Source organism: Lithobates pipiens, unplaced genomic scaffold (assembly GCF_037356315.1).
Source record: "Lithobates pipiens isolate NorthernLeopardFrog02 unplaced genomic scaffold, aLitPip1_a1.2 Scaffold_8, whole genome shotgun sequence".
NCBI classification, from domain to species: Eukaryota; Metazoa; Chordata; class Amphibia; order Anura; family Ranidae; genus Lithobates; species Lithobates pipiens.
The window spans coordinates 44,408,801-44,426,770 of NW_027507903.1; the positions used below are offsets into that span (position 1 = coordinate 44,408,801).

Sequence of the window (17,970 nt, forward strand, 5' to 3'; positions counted from 1 at the left end):
CACTTCACAAGGGGCCTACTTTGAAGGTGACAACAGCCGCTAGTGTATAGGTAAGCCAACTTTTTTCTTTTAACAGTCCATTCATAGAATGAAATTGTCACACCTCGTGTACACAGTATGTATTTCATCTGTGTGCCTAGGGTTCAGCTTTAAAAGAGATGTGTAGCCAAAGCTTTTTTGGTCGTACTTCTCTTGTGGGTCACAGGAGTGCACATACATTTGCACTCCTGTGACCCAGACCCCTCTTATATCGTACTATAGTCCGCTATCAGCTGACATCGCATAGCCGCTCCATACTGTCAGGATCCACCCAGCCTGGCTCTCCAGTAAGTGCTGCAGTTCAGAGAGAAAAGCGGTGACTGACAGTCATCTCTCTCCACTCTGAGAAGACCGAGAACTGATTGATTAGCAGCCATGTGAACGCTCAGTTCTCTGTCAAAAGCTAGACATACTGTAGATGGAGCTATTTTCTTTCCTGTAACCCATGGCAGTAAGTGAGAACACACTGATTACTGTTGGCAGTTGTAACAGCTGTTAGCAATAATCGCACGTAAAATCCGACAGGCTGGTTGTACCCAAGTTGATCGATCAATCAACTTGGGTAAATTTTGCCTGCTCATTCATGGTTTGAATCTCAGACTGTTCCTGCTGCACTGGCCAAGATTTAAACTGTCTATGGCCAGCATCACATCGACGCTGCAGCATAGAGATGAGTATGAAGATTTTTTTTTTTTAATAACCATTTAGCGACCACCAGCCCGCAATGTACTGCGCATGGGCAGCAACTGTTGGCAAAGCGGCATACTAGTATGTCGCTGCCTACTTCTGGGTTTCGGGCATGTGCACATGCACTCCCCCTAACCGACACTCGATACATGATTGCACACAGCAGAAGCCTGTCAGCAACTCCTGGCCAATGATTCATGGCCTGGACCTGCTGATCAGCTGTGTACATTCACAGCCCAGAGCTCTGTGTTGGTAAACAACACAGAGCTCTGTACAGATGGAGTGATCGGTCAGTTTCTCAACCCTAAGAAACGGAGAGATCTCTTAGTAAAATGAGTATGCTGTACACACATTACAAATAGTTAGGCACATATTTAACCCCTTGATCGCTCTAGATGTTAACCTCTTCCAGACCGGTGTCATTAGTACTGTGACATTGTATAGTATAATCACTGTGTCATTGGTGCTGTCAGTGGCAGTTAGTCGGTTTCCACTAGCGTCAGTTAGTGTAAAATTTCCTGCTGCACTATCACAGTCCTATTATAAGTCATTGATCGTCACCATTAGTAGTATAAAAAAAAATATTGAAAATCCACTATAGATACACTATAGTTTGTAGGCGCTACAACTTTCACACAAACCAATCAATGTACACTTATTGGAATTTTTTTTAATCCAAACTATGTAGCAAAATACATTTTGGCCACAATTAATGAAAAAAATTTTTTTTTATTATTTCTTAGATATGTTTTATAGCAGAAGGTAAAAAAAATATTTTTTTTCCAAATTTTTTTCATTTATATAGCAAAAAATAAAAAACCCAGTGGTGATCAAATACAACCAAAAGAAAGCTCTAGTTGTGTGAAATAATTATATAAATTTCATTTGTGTACAGCGGTGCAATCACTTCAATCAATCGCTTCAATCAAGTTAAAGTAGCACAGTGCCAAATAGCAAAAAATGCCCTGGACTGGTCATGAAGGGGGTCAAATCTTCCAGAGCTGATTCTTCACCTTTAAAATCTGCTGTATATCTTAGAAATTCCTTAGACAGGTAATTTTAAGACATGCTAGCTGTGCATAAAATAAATATACTAACACATCAATATACTTGTAAGTCCATAGCAATTTGCACTTGGATTCACCAAAGTCACAGTTTGAAAGTTGATCTGTAGCCACATATAAATGTTTAACATGTTTTTAAAAGACTGGAAACCACTGAGGAAGTACATTCCTGCTGCTGTGGCCAGAGTCTTGTTTCACTAGAGGTGTGTTTGACATGAAGTTTTTGAAGAACCTCACTAGAGGAAATGGTTTTAAGAACAGACATACTAGAATTTTATTGCCTTTTCTAAAGCAGCAATATTACTATGGCTTCAGATGCCTCCGGGACAATTTAGTAGAGTAACCTCCCTCATCCATTATATCTGAACTGTCGATCTTGGTACTCTTTAAACTTCCATTAGTGCTGCAAGTAATGATAATAAAGATAGAGATTACTCTATGTTGCGTCAAGGCAGGATTTAACTTTTAGAAAGTGGAGGGACATCTATAAATATACTATTTTGAATTATGAGTGTGTTGCAGTCACTATAATGAAAGGCCCACAGTAGTGGTCCTATTGGAAAACTAGGTCCCTCACAATTCAAAAATATGAGTTGTATTTTTCAGGGTAGAAGGCTGTTGCTAAGAAGGGGTCTCAATCTGGCCATAGATGGATTGAAATTCAGCTAGTTCAGCAAGGAACAGCCAAATTTTGACTCTTGCCCATTACCGCTTGACAGAAGTCAATCTGATGATCGACTTCTGTCAAGCAGGACTGCTGTAAAATGTTCATTCAAGAGGCTGCAGCGCTGATCTGTGTATTCTGACAGCAGAGGAATCCCTGCTGTCAGAATACAACAGCACAGTGGGGAGGATTCCTCCATGCACCCAGCTTGTATGGATGGGGGAATCCATTCAGTTTTTATTATTGATCATGGCTGATTGAAAACAATTATCTGACTATGGCCAACCTATCAGGAGGCCCGCTGTCTCTAAGGAAGAACCAAGCTTTTGAATTCCAGGAGGATGACCAATGGTCTGGTGCCAGGGACTTTTCCTTCCTTAGCTTGCCTCATCGTTACTTGGAAGCATTGGATTTAGAGAGTTTCCTGCCCTCACCCCCTACATTTAATCAGAGGCACTACTGTATTGGAGGTAAAGTCACCCACAAGGTGACAATATGTTTTATAGGCTTTGAGTTATTGGGGGCTTGAGTTTTATGGCTGAGCCTTTATTTTGGCTTAAAGGGGGTTGTATAGTTTTTTTTTTGTAAATAACAAACATGTCATACTTACTGCCACTGTGCAATTTGTTTTGCACAGAGTGGCCCCGATCCTTGCCTTTTTTTGGTCCCTCGGTGGCTGTCTCGGCTCCTCCGCGCAAGAGCTAACCCCCCTCTGGGAAGCGCTCTCCCAAGGGGGTTAGCTTGCGTTCGCGCTCCGATATCACTCTGCCCCACCCCCTGGAGCGGCACATCATTGATTTGATTGACAGCAGCGGGAGCCAATGGTTGCGCTGCTATCAATCATCCAATGAAGAGCCCACAGGAGCTGGGGGAAAGCAACACGGGATCACGCCCACTGAGATTCGGGGCTCAGGTAAGTAAAACGGGGGCTGGGGGGGGGCCTGAGAGTGCAAGGTGTTTTTTCACCTTAATGCATATGATGCATTAAGGTGAAAAAACACAAAGCTTTACAACCCCTTTAATGAGTTAAAAGTATTAAGTGGTTGTGTTATTTTTACCCCAAATAATGGGCTATTGCCAATATACTGTATTGTTTTATTATTACTAACAATTGCATTGCACATTGTGGTGGGCTTGTGCAGTTCTATGAAGTAATGCCAAAAAAAATTTAACATTTCTATCTGAGAAACCTCTAGGAAAAGCAAACGGCTTCCTCCTTCCAATGTGTAACTTGTAGTGAAAGAGAGAACTTGTTATGACAGTTTTATCAGACACTTTTATAAATCAGGGAATAGCAGTTTTCAGCACTTGTCTTCTGCCATATCAACAAAATGAAGCAACCTTAATCCTGAGATACCAATGCCAGAGTTCAGGGCAAACAAATTATAATTCAATTTGAAATGTTTTTTGGTCTACATCAATTTCCTCAGATGCCACCATTAGAACCAACCTGTCATGGAGTTCTCCGATGTGCACAGTTGCTCTCTTAGCTTCTCAATGTCATCAGGGTGTGTCTGCTCATACAAAGTACTCCCAAACCATTCTGACTGAGGCTGGTTGAGTACAGGAGTGACCGAGTCTGATACATAGATGACTCTTCCAGTCTCTGCTGCCACTACAAACAGGAATCCATCGGCTGCTTCCAGTATTAGATGTTTTAGTTCCTGATCAAGAGAGAAACAAGAGACGTGAGGGGTTCATGAACCATCTTTATAAGAGCCAGAATTTAACCCAGCTACCGGTCAGACTGTAGAATAAACACACAAAAAAAGTACTAATAAGGCCCCTTTAAAGCAGATCCTTCCAAGCAGATCCGCCTGCTCAGCTCGGGATCTCCGCTGATTCCCGCTGAGCAGGTGGATGACAGGTCCGTGTCCACTCCGCTATGCAGAGCGGACACGGACACAGCCTGCTCTTCTCTATGGGGTGGTCCAATGGAAACAGACTGCATATCCGCTTCCATCTGATTGTCATTTCGATCTGATCCACCAGATCGATGGCGAACGTATCACCATAAGTCTTTTTTAAGCGGCTTTTATCAGATCGGAAGCCCGGTGGGTGACAGTGGACATATGTCCGCTGACAGTCGCCACCCCATAGAGAACAATGGGTGGTCCGATTGAGTCTGCCTGAAAAACTGACAGGCGGACCCGATTGGTCTGCTCATTTGAAAGGGGCCTAAGTGTGGTGGAAGAGCTCTGTACTAATTGTCATCATGAAGTTTCTTAACAAGTAATTTTCTTTCTATGAAGCCCTTTTTGTAAAGGGCAACTCCACTTTTGTGGAAAAAAAAATAGCAAAAAATAAATAAAAATTATAATAATAATATAGCATAATAAAGCAAATAATATAGCATTTACAATTGTGAATCAAGTAATATTGTAATTGAATGTGTTTAAAAATTACCTTTCCTTTTCAATCTGCAGTGCTGTAATTTTCTGTAAAATGCAACATGGCAACCCGGAAGGCATTCTGTACACAGAGGGTGTACAGAACGCCCCCTAAAAATGTAATTTCCTGCTAGTGTGATTATCTTACTGATTTTCCCAGGAGTCTGCACTAAGATACAAGTCAGATATTTGGTATCCCCTGCAATAAAAATGTCATTTTTGGTGAGAAACTCCCAAAGGGTAATCACATCTAAAGGGATGCAGACCCTGCAACTTTCCTCATTACAGCCCTGCGGGTGCAGCAGCTGATTGGTAATTATAAAATCACTCCCATATAAATTCCCCACTAGCAGCGAGTGTCCATCTTCACCCCTCTTCCTTCCGGGGCCGCGAACTCCGGCTCTGTGACTGTCACAGAGCCAGAGTCGCGCGACATCACTCCCGCACATGCGCGTGGGAACCGCCAGTCATGGCATTATCCCTTTAGAAACGGCACAAGCTACTCTTTCTAAAGTGCGCATGAGCCGTAGACTTCGGCGCACGGCTTTATTGTAAATATCTCCTAAACCGTGGAGGTTTAAGAGATATTTCCAGCACCTACAGGTAAGCCTTAATATAGGCTTACCTGTAGGCAAAAGTGGTTGTACAGGGTGTACAACCGCTTTAAAATCCTTGTAATATACATAGATCACCCAGAGGGAAATGTTTATTTTTCTTACCAAAAGTGGAGTTACTCTTTACAGTGGTTCTGCACCTAAAAAAAAAATATTAAAAGCCAGCAGCTAATATTGTAGCTGCTGACTTTTAATAAAATCACACTTACCTGTCCCAGGGTCCAGCGATGTCGGCGGCAGATGACATCCTCTGTCAGGGAATCGGGAAGTTAAGCATTGCGGCTTCACTGCCCGGTTCCCTACTGCGCATGCGCGAGTCGCGCTGCGCGTCTCTTCTGGTCCCCGCTGTGTCCTGGGAACTGTGTGTTTCCCAGAACACAACGGGGGGGCGGGGAGTCTGCAGGGGTCTGCGGCAGTCTGCCCGGAAGTGGGTGCAGATACCTGGATTATCCAGGTAACTGCACCCCCCTCCACCCTGAAAGGTGCCAATTGTGGCACCGGAGGGGGGGAGGGATCAGATTAGCGGAACTTCCCCTTTATGTGCGCTATGTTGTTAAGGCCGCCCATTTTTTCCGAATGGGCTGCCAATGCCGTTCCATGCAAGTTCTAACGCAGCTCCACCGTTTTTTCCCATAATGCATTGCACCACAATGCACAGCTGGTTAACATTTGTGCAGAAACAAATGTACATTGCATTTTGCTTGGTATGTGTTTTGGGTTGCCATTCAAAATTACGGCACAGCTGCACCACATTAATGTGCGTTTTGGTAATGTACATTTTATAGCATGTCACAGAACTGCACTTATGTGCAGACAAGACAGGTGAAAATACCAATCACATGGCTAAAATAATTCTAGTTACAGCAAATGGCACATATCTAATTTCTTTTATTTTGATGTTTGTATACTGGATGGATAAATAAAGGCACCCTTTTCATGAGCCAAAACACCTGTGCGAGAAGCCTCAGATGGAAGCTGCTATCCTCTCAGACCAAACACTAACTCAGAGGCAGCGACAATGAATCTGTTCAGCTTCACTTCAAGTCGTATCACTGCCTCTGAACTAGTATGCAACCTGGGGTCTGTAGAATGACAGCTGCCATTTCAGGCTTCTTGCTTGGACATTTTGCTTCACAGCAAACTCACTTTAAAGGAAACCTGAACTGATAGAAACCTATAGGCTGCCATTGCTGAGCTTCTTTCGAAATCGGGCAACTCCAGACAACTAGACTTTTCAGGAGCTCAGAAATGGCAGCCTTCATTTTTTCACAACACAGATTTCTTTAAACAATACAGAATACACATATATTGTACAAATATATATGTATATAAGTACATACACGATATTGTCAAAAGTATTGGGACACCTGCCTTAACATACACACATATGAACTTTAATGGCATCCTAGTCTTAGTCCATAGCGTTCAATATTGAGTTGGCCCACCCTTTGCAGCTATAACAGCTTCAACTCTTCTGGGAAGGCTGGCCACAAGGTTTAGGAGTGTGTCTATGGGAATGTTTGACTATTGTTCCAGAAGAACATTTGTGAAGTCAGGCCCTGATGTGGATAAGAAGGCCTGGCTCGCAATCTCCACTCTAATTCATCCCAAAGATGTTCTATTGGGTTGATGTCAGGATTCTTTGCAGGCCAGTCAAGTTCATCCACCCCTAACTCGCTCACCCGTGTCTTTATGAACCTTGCTCTGTACACTGGTCCAAATCATTTGATGGAGGGGGTATTATGGGGGGGGTTGTTTTTTAGGGGTTGAGCTTTGTCCTTTACTTCCAGTGAAGGGGAATTTTAAGGCGTCAGCATACCAAGACATTTTGGACAATTTCATGATCCCAGCTTTGTGGGAACAGTTTGGGGTTGGCCCCTTCCTGTTCCAGCGTGACTGTGCACCAGTGCACAAAGCAAGGTCCATAAAGACATGAATGAGCGAGTTTGGGGTGGAGGAACTTGACTGGCCTACACAGAGTCCTGCCCTCAACCCGATAGAACGTCTTTGGCATGAATTATAGCATTGACTGGGAGTCAGGCCTTCTCGTCCAACATCAGTACCTGACCTCACAAATGCGCTTCTGGAAGAATGGTCAAACATTCCTATAGACACACTCCTAAACCTTGTGGACAGTCTTCCCAAAAGAGTTGAAGCTGTTATAGCTGCAAAGGGTGAGCCAACTCAATATTGAACCCTACAGACTAAGACTGGAATGCCATTAAAGTTTATGTGCATGTTAAAGCAGGTATCCCAATACTTTTGACAATATAGTGTATTTGTACATGCCTACTGTTACAATCATGAGGTTTATGTAGGAGACTCATATAAACTTTAAAGTGGAATTCCAGCCTAACACTAACTATGCTTAAAAAATTTTTCCACCCTCTTTATGTTATCTATTCTGCCTAACCCAAGTAAAAAAAGATCTCTATACCTATCTATCTTTACTCTGGCACAGTCATCTGATTTTCTGTATCAGTGAGCGGTGGCTGCAGGGGAGAAGAGGGAGCACTTGCCAACAACTGGGAATTCCAGGAGTGATGATGTCACCCATAGGCTCCCATATTCCAGGCGTTGTCGGTGGTCCTTTTTTCCCCTGCAGCCATTGCTCACTGATACAGGTGAGCCGGAGATGCGGGATCATGTGACCGGATCAGAGCATGCTAAAAATAAGTAAGTATACAGATCATTTTTACACAGGTTAGGCAGGATAGGTAGTAGGAGGGGGTTGAAACATTTTTAAGCATTTTTAGTGTTAAGCTGGAATTCCATTTAATCCAGTGTGTCTAATATAAACTGGCAATCATAAATATATGTGTTGTTTGTGAAAAATAAATAAAATCATCACAGAAATTCTAAAAAATACATTTCTAATGAACTACCTTGATTTCTATGAATGGAAAAATTTCAGATTGATAATCTGTTTCTCAGTGATGTGTAAAGAGACACAAATAACCAATGATGTAAATGTTTAATGCACTGAGACACTGGCTATCAATCGTAATTTAAAGTATACCTGAAAGCCCAACTCTAGGCATTTTACTTTGGTACTCCAATAAGGTTTTATTTCTGTCTGAGTCCCCAACAAAGAGTTTTCCACTTAGTTCCAGTAACAAACTGTCACACATGGGCACCCAATGGGTGTTGCCAAAGCAGGAAATAAGGGGAAATCTCCCCAAAAGGGGTCACAGACAGCAATAAGCAACCTTTTTCTTACTCTATATCCACTTCCGGACCAGCAACATAACCGTACATCACTGGAATTTAATTTGTTATACTGGGATGATGCCTGGCTGCTTGCCTCATATACCAGTACTGTTTTTAGAGCCAGCGGTTGGCTCTCTTGTAAAAGCCGCTGAATTGCTTTTACAAGCAGCAGGAGGGGATGTCCCCCCCCCCCCCCCCCCCCTTCCTACCGCCTTGTGCAGCTCTCTCGGGCTCTCCCATCCAACTGAGAAACAATCAGATGACGCTTTCTCCGGCTGATCGGAGAGCAAAACAAAGCCCGGATCAGCTTTGATTGGCTCTCAGGTATAGTAACCCGGAAGCGATGACCCGGATGTCAACGGTACCATTTTCAAAAGCATTCAAAAACAGATCTTAGTGTTTTGAATGCTTTTAAGTGCAGATGAGACATCGGGGGTCCAATAGACCCCAGATCTCCCCAGAAGGAGCACCTGTCACATGCCTATTGCTGTCACAAGGATGTTTACATTCCTTGTGACAGAAATAAATGTGCTTAAAAAATGTTATTTAAAGCAACAGTGTAAAAAAAAAAAAAAAAAAATTAATCATTTAAAAAAAAAATGTAAGTGCCCCGACTACCCTGTGCACCACGCGCACACATGTGTCGGTCCTGCAGTGCATGCACACAGTGATCATCCCACACATGCGAGGTACTGCTGTGAATGTCAGATCATGGGCAGTAATTCCAGCACTAGACCTCCTCTGTAAGTCTTAAGTGGTAACCTGTAGAGTCTGACATGTTTGCTATCTATTTTACATCATCTTTTATCTTTTACAAACAAAACATGGTTGTGTATTGTGTTTTTTTTACATTAAAATTAAAAAAAGTGTATTTTTTCTCAAAAAAATGGATTTGGAAAAAACACTGTACAAATACCATGTGACAAAAAAAAATTGGAAAAACCCACCAATTTATTCCCTAGGGAAGTGATGGCGAACCTTGGCACCCAAAATGTTTTGGAACTACATTCCCCATGATGCTCATGCACTCTGTAATGTAGTTTAGTATCATGGGAAATGTAGTTCCAAAACATCTGGGGTGCCAAGGTTCACCATCACTGCCCTATGGCCTTTGCTTTAAAAATATATAAAACGTTTGGGTGTTCTAAGTAATTTTCTAGCAAAAAATACAGTTTGTTATATGTAAACAAAAATTGTCTGGAAGTGGATATAAAACTAAGAAAAACGTTTTGGATGGAGTTGAGCTTAAACCAATGATGGCTAGTAATGGATGGATTTCTGGTGAAATTCAGGTAGTCTATAGCCAGCTTAATTATGCCTTGTAAGCATACATAGTAGATTTTGCAGAGCATCAGCACCTGTTCTGTTAGGAAGGAGGGTTTATAAGCTCCGTCTGTTGATTTATTTCCTGTCCCTCTCATGGATTTCATATGGGACACAGCCATGCGCAGGATGGTGAGCTTGTCAGGTTTGCGTGCGAGGGCACTGCAGGTGGGAACCATGTCGGACAGCTCTGTGATGTACTGTGTCATCTTATTCCTCCGACGTCTTTCAATTTCACTGTGATTCTCTCTGAAAGCAGAATCAGAGCAGGAGAAAAAAACGGAAGAGTATAAGAATCAGCACCAAGCAGAGCCGTCCAGGGACACGGTCCCCGCAACCCAACGAACACACGTGGGCAGGAAATAAGTACACAAACGTCTTTATCAGTGTCTGTTCAGCTTCCATTTTAGTTTCCATTTCACTTGGATCTTGCTAGCAACCTGCTGGACTTGTGCTTGTTCATAAAACATTCCAGAGTCTGATTAGCGGTTTCTTTTTGGGATTCTTTTCAAATGTTTGTTTTAATGAATTTACTGCTGGGTCTCAAGTGCATTAAACAGCAGGACACTTCAGCAGCAAATATACAGAGGGGTTTAAATCAAGGTTCACTCGTAACTTTGCTGGAACATTCCAGGTCAATGCACAGTCACTGTTCCGGGATTTTTTAATCCTTTTGCTTACGGGAGGGTTGTAGGCCAATGCAATGAAAGGAACGTAAGGTAACACTGGCTGCAAAAGGCATTCATGTAGTTGCTATTAAATTTATGAGCTGTTTATTGAAAAAAATGGCAATGGTTCCCAGGTAATAGAGTCACCAAGAATAGCCATTAGAAGCATCTTTACTTTTAATTTCCTATTGAGTCATAAGCGAATTTATGTGTTTTGGACAGGAGCTGAAAAAACACTGGTGAAGACTCTGTAAATGAGGCATATCATGTGCTGTACATATCAGCAGGTCACAGTATGTGTCTGGGTGCCCTGGTCTACATTAGTGTCATGCACAAACTCACTTACCGCTCAGTGCTAACAAACAGATTTCAGAGAATTGGGAACGGTCACGATGAAATATACAAAAATACACAGCAAGTACATAACAAATTAGGCTTGAGACACATATGCAACAGGACTTCTCACCCCTGATTCCTAATATTAAACAAAAATTTGTCTAAAGCAGCCCCAGTGCTATACAACTGTGTATGTTTACACTGGCACAGGCAATCTTACATTGGCAAAGTTCATGTTGCCATCACTAAGTAGCTAATAAGGATAAGCCAAGCTAATTCCCTGCCCTGTAACCCATGCCACAAAGGGATGGGAATGCTGGGGATATCATTCTGCAAATGTGGCCATATTAGGTCAATGATGTCACCAGCCTTACCGTCCCTTTGTTACATGTGGCAGCGGGGAATTCCATGACTGTAGCTGATTGGGACAGCGGCCTGCTGTCATATTACAGGCTCCCCTGGGTTTAGCTGGAAATGGGTTTGGCAGGAATCTTAGCTCACCCTTAGTAACTAGCAGTAATAAAATCTGTAGACTTGGGGGTTAATGTACTAAAGGCAATACAATTCGTTTCATGGAGTACTTATGGGATGCCAGATGAGTATTCAGGTACACTGAGTTATGCTGCTGCCTTTAGGAGATTTGTTACAGGCAAAACAGAGTTGCAAAGACAACCCAGTATAACCCCATCAATTCCCAGACTTGCCTTAGTTTTGTTATCAAGCAATAGCTGTGGAGCTAAAGGGCTTGTATTCCATAATATATTCCAAGAAAAAGATTTTTGGTAAATCAAAAATCCTATTTTCTTAATTAGACATTACAGGACACAGGAGGAGTATTCAGGTACACTGGGATATCCAAAAGCAGTTCAACTAAGGGATGGGCAGGAGAGTAAACAAAAGACTAACAAGCTCACAAAAACCAACAGGTCAGCAGAGGTGATGCCGTAGAGCCTAGAGTGCCGCCTGAGGACGCTTACAACCAAACCAAGCATCAGCTGTGGCTTGCATGTCCACCTGGTAGATCTTACTGAAAGTATGAACAGAAGACCAAGTGGCAGCCTTACAAATCTGAGAAGCAGATGCCTGATGCAGAAAAGCTCAAGAAGCACTAATTGATCAGTTGGAGAGAACCCTAACAGATAAAAGGGGAACCTTGTTCTTAAGTCCCTTAAAAGGAGTCCAGCCTGAGCTTGTTTGGCTGGGCTTCTTCTATGGGTCACCTGTGACCTGTTTTCAGCAGAGAGCGTTCTGAAGTCCGCTCTCTGCTGATGTCACTGAGACAGGCGCCCCCTCCCCCTTCCACAGCTCAGCGCTCCGGTGAGTGTGAGGGGGCAGAGCGGAGAGCTACTGACTGACAGTCCGAAGCTCTTTGCTTGGGGAGCTGTGAGAACCAAGCCATCGGTGATGTCCGATCGCACGTTTCTCAGTGCAGAGGCGGCGAGGGACAGATGCAGCACGGGGCCAATGCTGCATCCACCTAGGTAAGTATGAATATGGAAAAAAACGGATTCCCATACTTCTCCTTTAAGCTTGAATGAAGCACAGGCTTCAGTAAGAGATTCGAACTGTTGAAAGGAAAGCAAAGCTGGACAGTGTGTACCCCTTCCAGACAATGTAGGGAAATCACCTTAGGAAGTTTAGGATCAGGACAGGTAGATGATAAAGCAATGTCCTGGTAAAGGTGAAAAAAAGAAACTATGTTGGGAACAAAAGAGGCTCTGAGGCCCAAATGTAGCACAAGAAAGGGTTATGTACAATTTAAGGCTGACCACTCAGAAACTTGCAAAAGTTATTGTGAAGGGAAAGGCAACATTGGGAGTAAGGATAGAATGAGGAATATCCCTGATAGGCTCAAAGGGCAGTCAAAGAACCAGGTTGATATCCCACAGAGTCACTGGGGACTGTATTGGAGAAACAATGTGAGTGACGTCCAATACAAAGGCATTCACAAGGAGAGGCAGTCTTTAAAAAAAGAAACTGCAAAAGTGGGGATTGACCCTTGATGGTACTCAAGGCCAAATGCTAATCCAGACCAGACTTGAGGAAAAACAGGATTCATCCCATTAAGAACTTTCTGGGATGGAATTTCCTTATCTTGCACCAAGAGAAATACGCTTTGCAAGAGTGACATCAGAGTTTGGGAGAAGTTGATTTCCTAGTCTTCAAAAGCGTAGGGACGTCTGAATCCAAAAAGCCCCTGTGCCTCAGGATCTGATCTTTAACGGCCAAGCCATTAAAGCCAATAACTGTGAAGCAGGATAGTAAACTGATCCTGGAGCAGAAAATCCAGACTATCTGGGAGGGCCCACAGAGAGTCTGCCAGGAGCCGGATGAGATCTGATTACCACGTCCTCCAGGACCAGCTTGGTGCGATGAGAATCATTGAAATGCCCTCCACCTCGATCCTATGGAGTAAGTGAAGAAGGATCTACAGAGGAGGAAGATCATAGATCAGGTTGAACTGATCCAATAGTCATCAGATCATCTGCTGCAAAACCTAGGGGATCCCTGGATCTAGAGAAAAACCTGCTCAGTTTGTTGTAAAACCTGGAAGCCAGGAGGTCCACATCATGCACCCCTAGCCTGCACTGTAGAGCTTGAAACACCTTGGGGTGAAAGCTGAAGTTCTGCCCAAATCAGGTTCAGATCTGCTTCTCATAGACTTCTGGTTTCACCCTGATGGTTGATGTACTGTAAACCAATGTAATGGAATTGTCTAACTGAATCCTAGTCAGATGACCTCACAGACAAGAGGTCCAGCGTGGAAAGGATAACCAAATTACTCTGAGTTCCAGAAATTTGATCAGTAGACGAGTTTCCTCCTCTTCCCCCTCCTCCAATGACAGCAGTTGTCAAATGGATATTAAATATACTTTATAAAATCATGTGTAATTAAGTTGAGTGAATTTATTAAATGAAGAAACTTGGTAGATCAAAAATAAATCTTTCTAAAAATCAAGAAAAGGTTTTATTTTTCTCTCAGAGACGAGAACACATCTGTTCTCCTAGGACACTTGCAAAAAACAGAGGCATGCTAGGAGTGGGAGGGCTTATACTGGACTGTCTTTACAGCTTTGTTTTTCCAAGGTCTAAGCTCCTGATGGCAGCAGCATAACCCAATGTACCTGGATACTCATCACGTGTCCCATAATGTAAAGTTAAAAAAAGTTTTAGATACACTGACATGTTAAGGATTATTTAAAGAAGAAGCATACCATTTTACCAATTGAAGTAGTCCATACCTACCACAGCAATATAGATATAATATTTCCTTGCTTTGATATGCTGATAGGTGAAATCAGATTTTGTACTTATACAGTCATTATTGTGTTTGTTAAACATTTAAGAAATACATGAAACAAAGATCATTCATCCAACTTAGTACACACAAGGCTCCCTGTCTTCCATCATAAGGACCAACAGAATGTTATATGACTGTGCAGTGTTCCTGCTATATAAAATGAATTCAGACAGAACATATACAGTGACAAAATACTGATTTTATCCTATGGTGAATTATATTACTATTAACTCCATTACACAATGTCTAAAGATGTTTTATTCTATAACCTTTATCACCAATACTTAGCAATTAAACTCTGCTTTTTTAGTGAATTGTTGATTTACTGTACTTTGTTTGAATATTGTGCAATACATTCTTGTTCTTCTTTATTATCTGACAGCACTACAGGAGGGCATGTTGTATGTTTGGTTTTGTAAAAATTCTGATTACAAAAATGTTTATACTGGTGCATGCAATTTGTCTTGCTGACAGAGTTCATGCAAGCCAGCAGGTGAATGTCTATTAATACAAAGTGTTCTTGTCACATACTGCGCTGTCCTGAGCTGCTTCCAAACCTAAGCCCTACAAATGACTGAAACTCGAGGGATGTTGTCGGTCCGACAGCGAGGTGCTCATGAGCGTGGGTGAAGGTGCTTCTCTGCAATGTGTAGAAGAGAACAGTGTATACACAGCTGGACAATTTAAACATTAGCAATCCACCAGATTGGACCAGAAATTATCTTATATTCCACCTTCAGGATGTCAGGAGGCTCCTTTTGCTTCCTAGACTTGGAAAGACCTGCAGAATATCAGCATGTTATAAGTTTGATTGACAGTGGAATGCAGGCAGGACAGTTAACGGCTGCCAGGTATACAAAGCTATTAATGTTGACAGCCCTGGAATCCAACTCCCACATTGCAAGCCAGGGCAGTACACCCCAAAACCACTTATCTGTGCTTCACGGTCCATTTGGAACCACCCTGCTTAAAATCACATCAATTATTGCAGATAAACAGATGTATGGGCAAAATTAAACAGCAGGGTTAAGTATGTGTAAATATAAATCAAAATGCTGATGTATGATAGAGGACGGTGGATATTTGTATTTGCAAAGCTGTGAATTTGTATGTAAGAATGCAATATACTAATGCAAAAGGGCGTCTTCTTACTGAAAACATGTTTTATACTGTTATACAATAACTCAGTGGCACAGATGGAATGTATAGGTTTATATGATAAACTGGGCCTCAGTTTGCAGAAAAAATCTGTCCTAGTCATCCATAGTATCCAATTAGATACTTCCTTTTATATTTCTATTGCAGCAAGGAAAAATGGTAGGATTGTTTGATAATATGGCCAATAACAACAATCAGATACTTAAGACTCAATAAATTTGAGGCCCTTTGTCACAGGACAATTTAAGTAAATTCTAACAGTGTGTAAGGCAAATGCAGCTAAAATCTACACTGAGTGTCATCATTTCATCGTAGTTACACTATTGTTTTCTGCATGTATGTGTTGTTGGCCCTACCTGTACAGCTGGTCTCCATCCAGTAGGTCATTCTCATCTTCCAACCTGGAAACAAAATCCAGCCCTCTCTCAGCAGGGATAACAAACCTGCAGAGCTGATGAGGACCAGTAATCTGAAGCAATCTCCTACCTTACATCTCAGAGCCTGCAAGTTGCAACTTTACCTGTAGAGTAAAGAAAAGAATATTAGAAAAACTGCAATCTTTGCAATTCCATTGCAACAAACAAAAAGTATCCTAGACACTGACCTTGAAAATTTGCTGGGTCCCTCTCCATCTTCATCGTCAAATTCCATTCTGTTGAAAGAAAGTGTGTGTAAGCCGGTGGTATATTTTCCATGAATAGGTAGAAAAAAATCCACTCTTGGCAAAACTCAATAAAGAAATCAGCAGCTGAACGCCATAACCTAGATACTAGGCACAATAACAATAGAAGAAAAAAGAAAAAGTGCAGAGCTTAACCAATAAATTTTACTAAAACAATTGAATAATTAAAGTGAAAAAGTGCTATAAAAAAAATGTGAAAATCAATACACAAATGTTATAGGAATAAATCAAGTGTTTAGAAAATTATATGTGAAAAACTATATATGAGAAATGATATATTCAAGTGTCCATATATATTGCAAAGGCAAAAGAGTATTTTCCAATGTGTATATAAAAATAGCTGAAGCTTGATTGCTTAATCCAATTGTGTTTGACCACGTGGACCCGTCACCTCTAAACACCACTTAAAGATTGGAGGCTTACCAGATCCCCAGTGACCCCCGTGATGACGTCAGACCTTTGACGAAATGATCGTCGGGTAGCTACGATCACACCTATTGCGCATATGCGATCGTAATACAAACTCACGTTGAGGAGTTTTTTATTTGCTAGCAATTTCGTTTTGTAAACGGCTCCTGTATTTTTTGTGACTTGTTGGAGTCGTTTTATATGTGCTTGAGCATCAGGCTCTAATAAACCCTTTGTTTAAACCATATCACATGATTTGGCGCACCTTTGTTTTTTACATGGTGATACATCTTGTGGAAGCTTGCTGTGAGTAGCCGTGTGAGTCCGAAGATTGTGAAAACATCTGAATGATCGGAACAATCTCTGGCATCTGGACGTCTACGGTGGGATCTGAGATCCAACTGGTGCAGTTTGACCTCCCCTAGCAGGGGGGTCACTGGGGATCTGGTAAGCCTCTTTTGCCTTTGCAATATATATGGACACTTGAATATATAATTTCTCATATATAATTTTTCACATATAATTTTCTAAACATTTGATTTATTCCTATAACGTTTGTGTATTGGTATATTTTATATGGCTGGTAGCAAAGTGTATTTTGCTGTTACGTTTACTGTCAAAGTTGCTACAGCTCAATTAGAACAAACCACAGTAATTTAGATATACTAAGGCCTCATACACACTGATTTATCATAAACGCTGTTTCTCCTGACATTAAAGAAATCTGCGTTAAAAACGTACCTAAGCTGCAATTTTTTTAAACCAGTTTAGGCAAGTTTAGCAGCATTTGGTGTTTGGGCATTTTTTTTATTTAATTGGCCAGAATTTTAATTTTACTTTAATTTATTTTGGTCATTAAAATGAATAAATACTGACGTGCTAGGCTTGCCTTTTATATGCGTTTAGCAGCCTTTTACCCTTTTTTATGCCTAAAAGCTCCTTTTCTGAATGTGATTCTTATGCCTTCGGGAGAAAAGCATTTCACTGCCTCTAAACTCTAGTAAAAGCCTATGTGCGCATGGACATATAGGGGGTTATTTACTAAAGGCAAATCCACTTTGCACTACAAGTGCACTTGGAAGTGCAATCACTGTAGATCTGAGGGGTAGATCTGAAATGAGGGGAAGCTCTGCTGATTTTATCATCCAATCATGTGCAAGCTAAAATGCTGTTTTTTATTTTCTTTGCATGTCCCCCCCTAGATGTACAGTGACTGAACTTCCAAGTGCACTTGTAGTGCAAAGTGGATTTGCCTTTCATAAATAACCCCCATAGGCTTTTACTGAGTTGAGTTCAGGGGCTTTGGCAAAAAAAAAAAGAAAAAAAAAAAAAAACAGCAAAAGCTCCTAAACATGAGATTAGGAGCAGCAGTGTGCATGAGGCCCTACAGGCTGGATTATCAAAAGGATTTCTTTTTTTTAATGTA

General features: G+C 41.6%; 1 protein-coding gene across 4 annotated transcripts in view; it reads right to left on the reverse strand.

Moving 5' to 3' along the window:
• Positions 1 to 17,970, reverse strand: part of ARNT2 (aryl hydrocarbon receptor nuclear translocator 2) — a 178,637-nt gene that overhangs the window by 101,545 nt on the left and 59,122 nt on the right. For all 4 annotated transcript variants that reach the window (XM_077472073.1, XM_077472074.1, XM_077472076.1 and 1 more), the window contains 3 exons: positions 16,059 to 16,106; positions 10,027 to 10,240; positions 3,905 to 4,118 (listed from right to left, as the gene is read on the reverse strand). In XM_077472073.1, the coding sequence (XP_077328199.1) occupies positions 3,905 to 4,118; positions 10,027 to 10,240; positions 16,059 to 16,106 (476 nt within the window). The remainder of the gene's footprint in view (positions 1 to 3,904; positions 4,119 to 10,026; positions 10,241 to 16,058; positions 16,107 to 17,970) is intronic.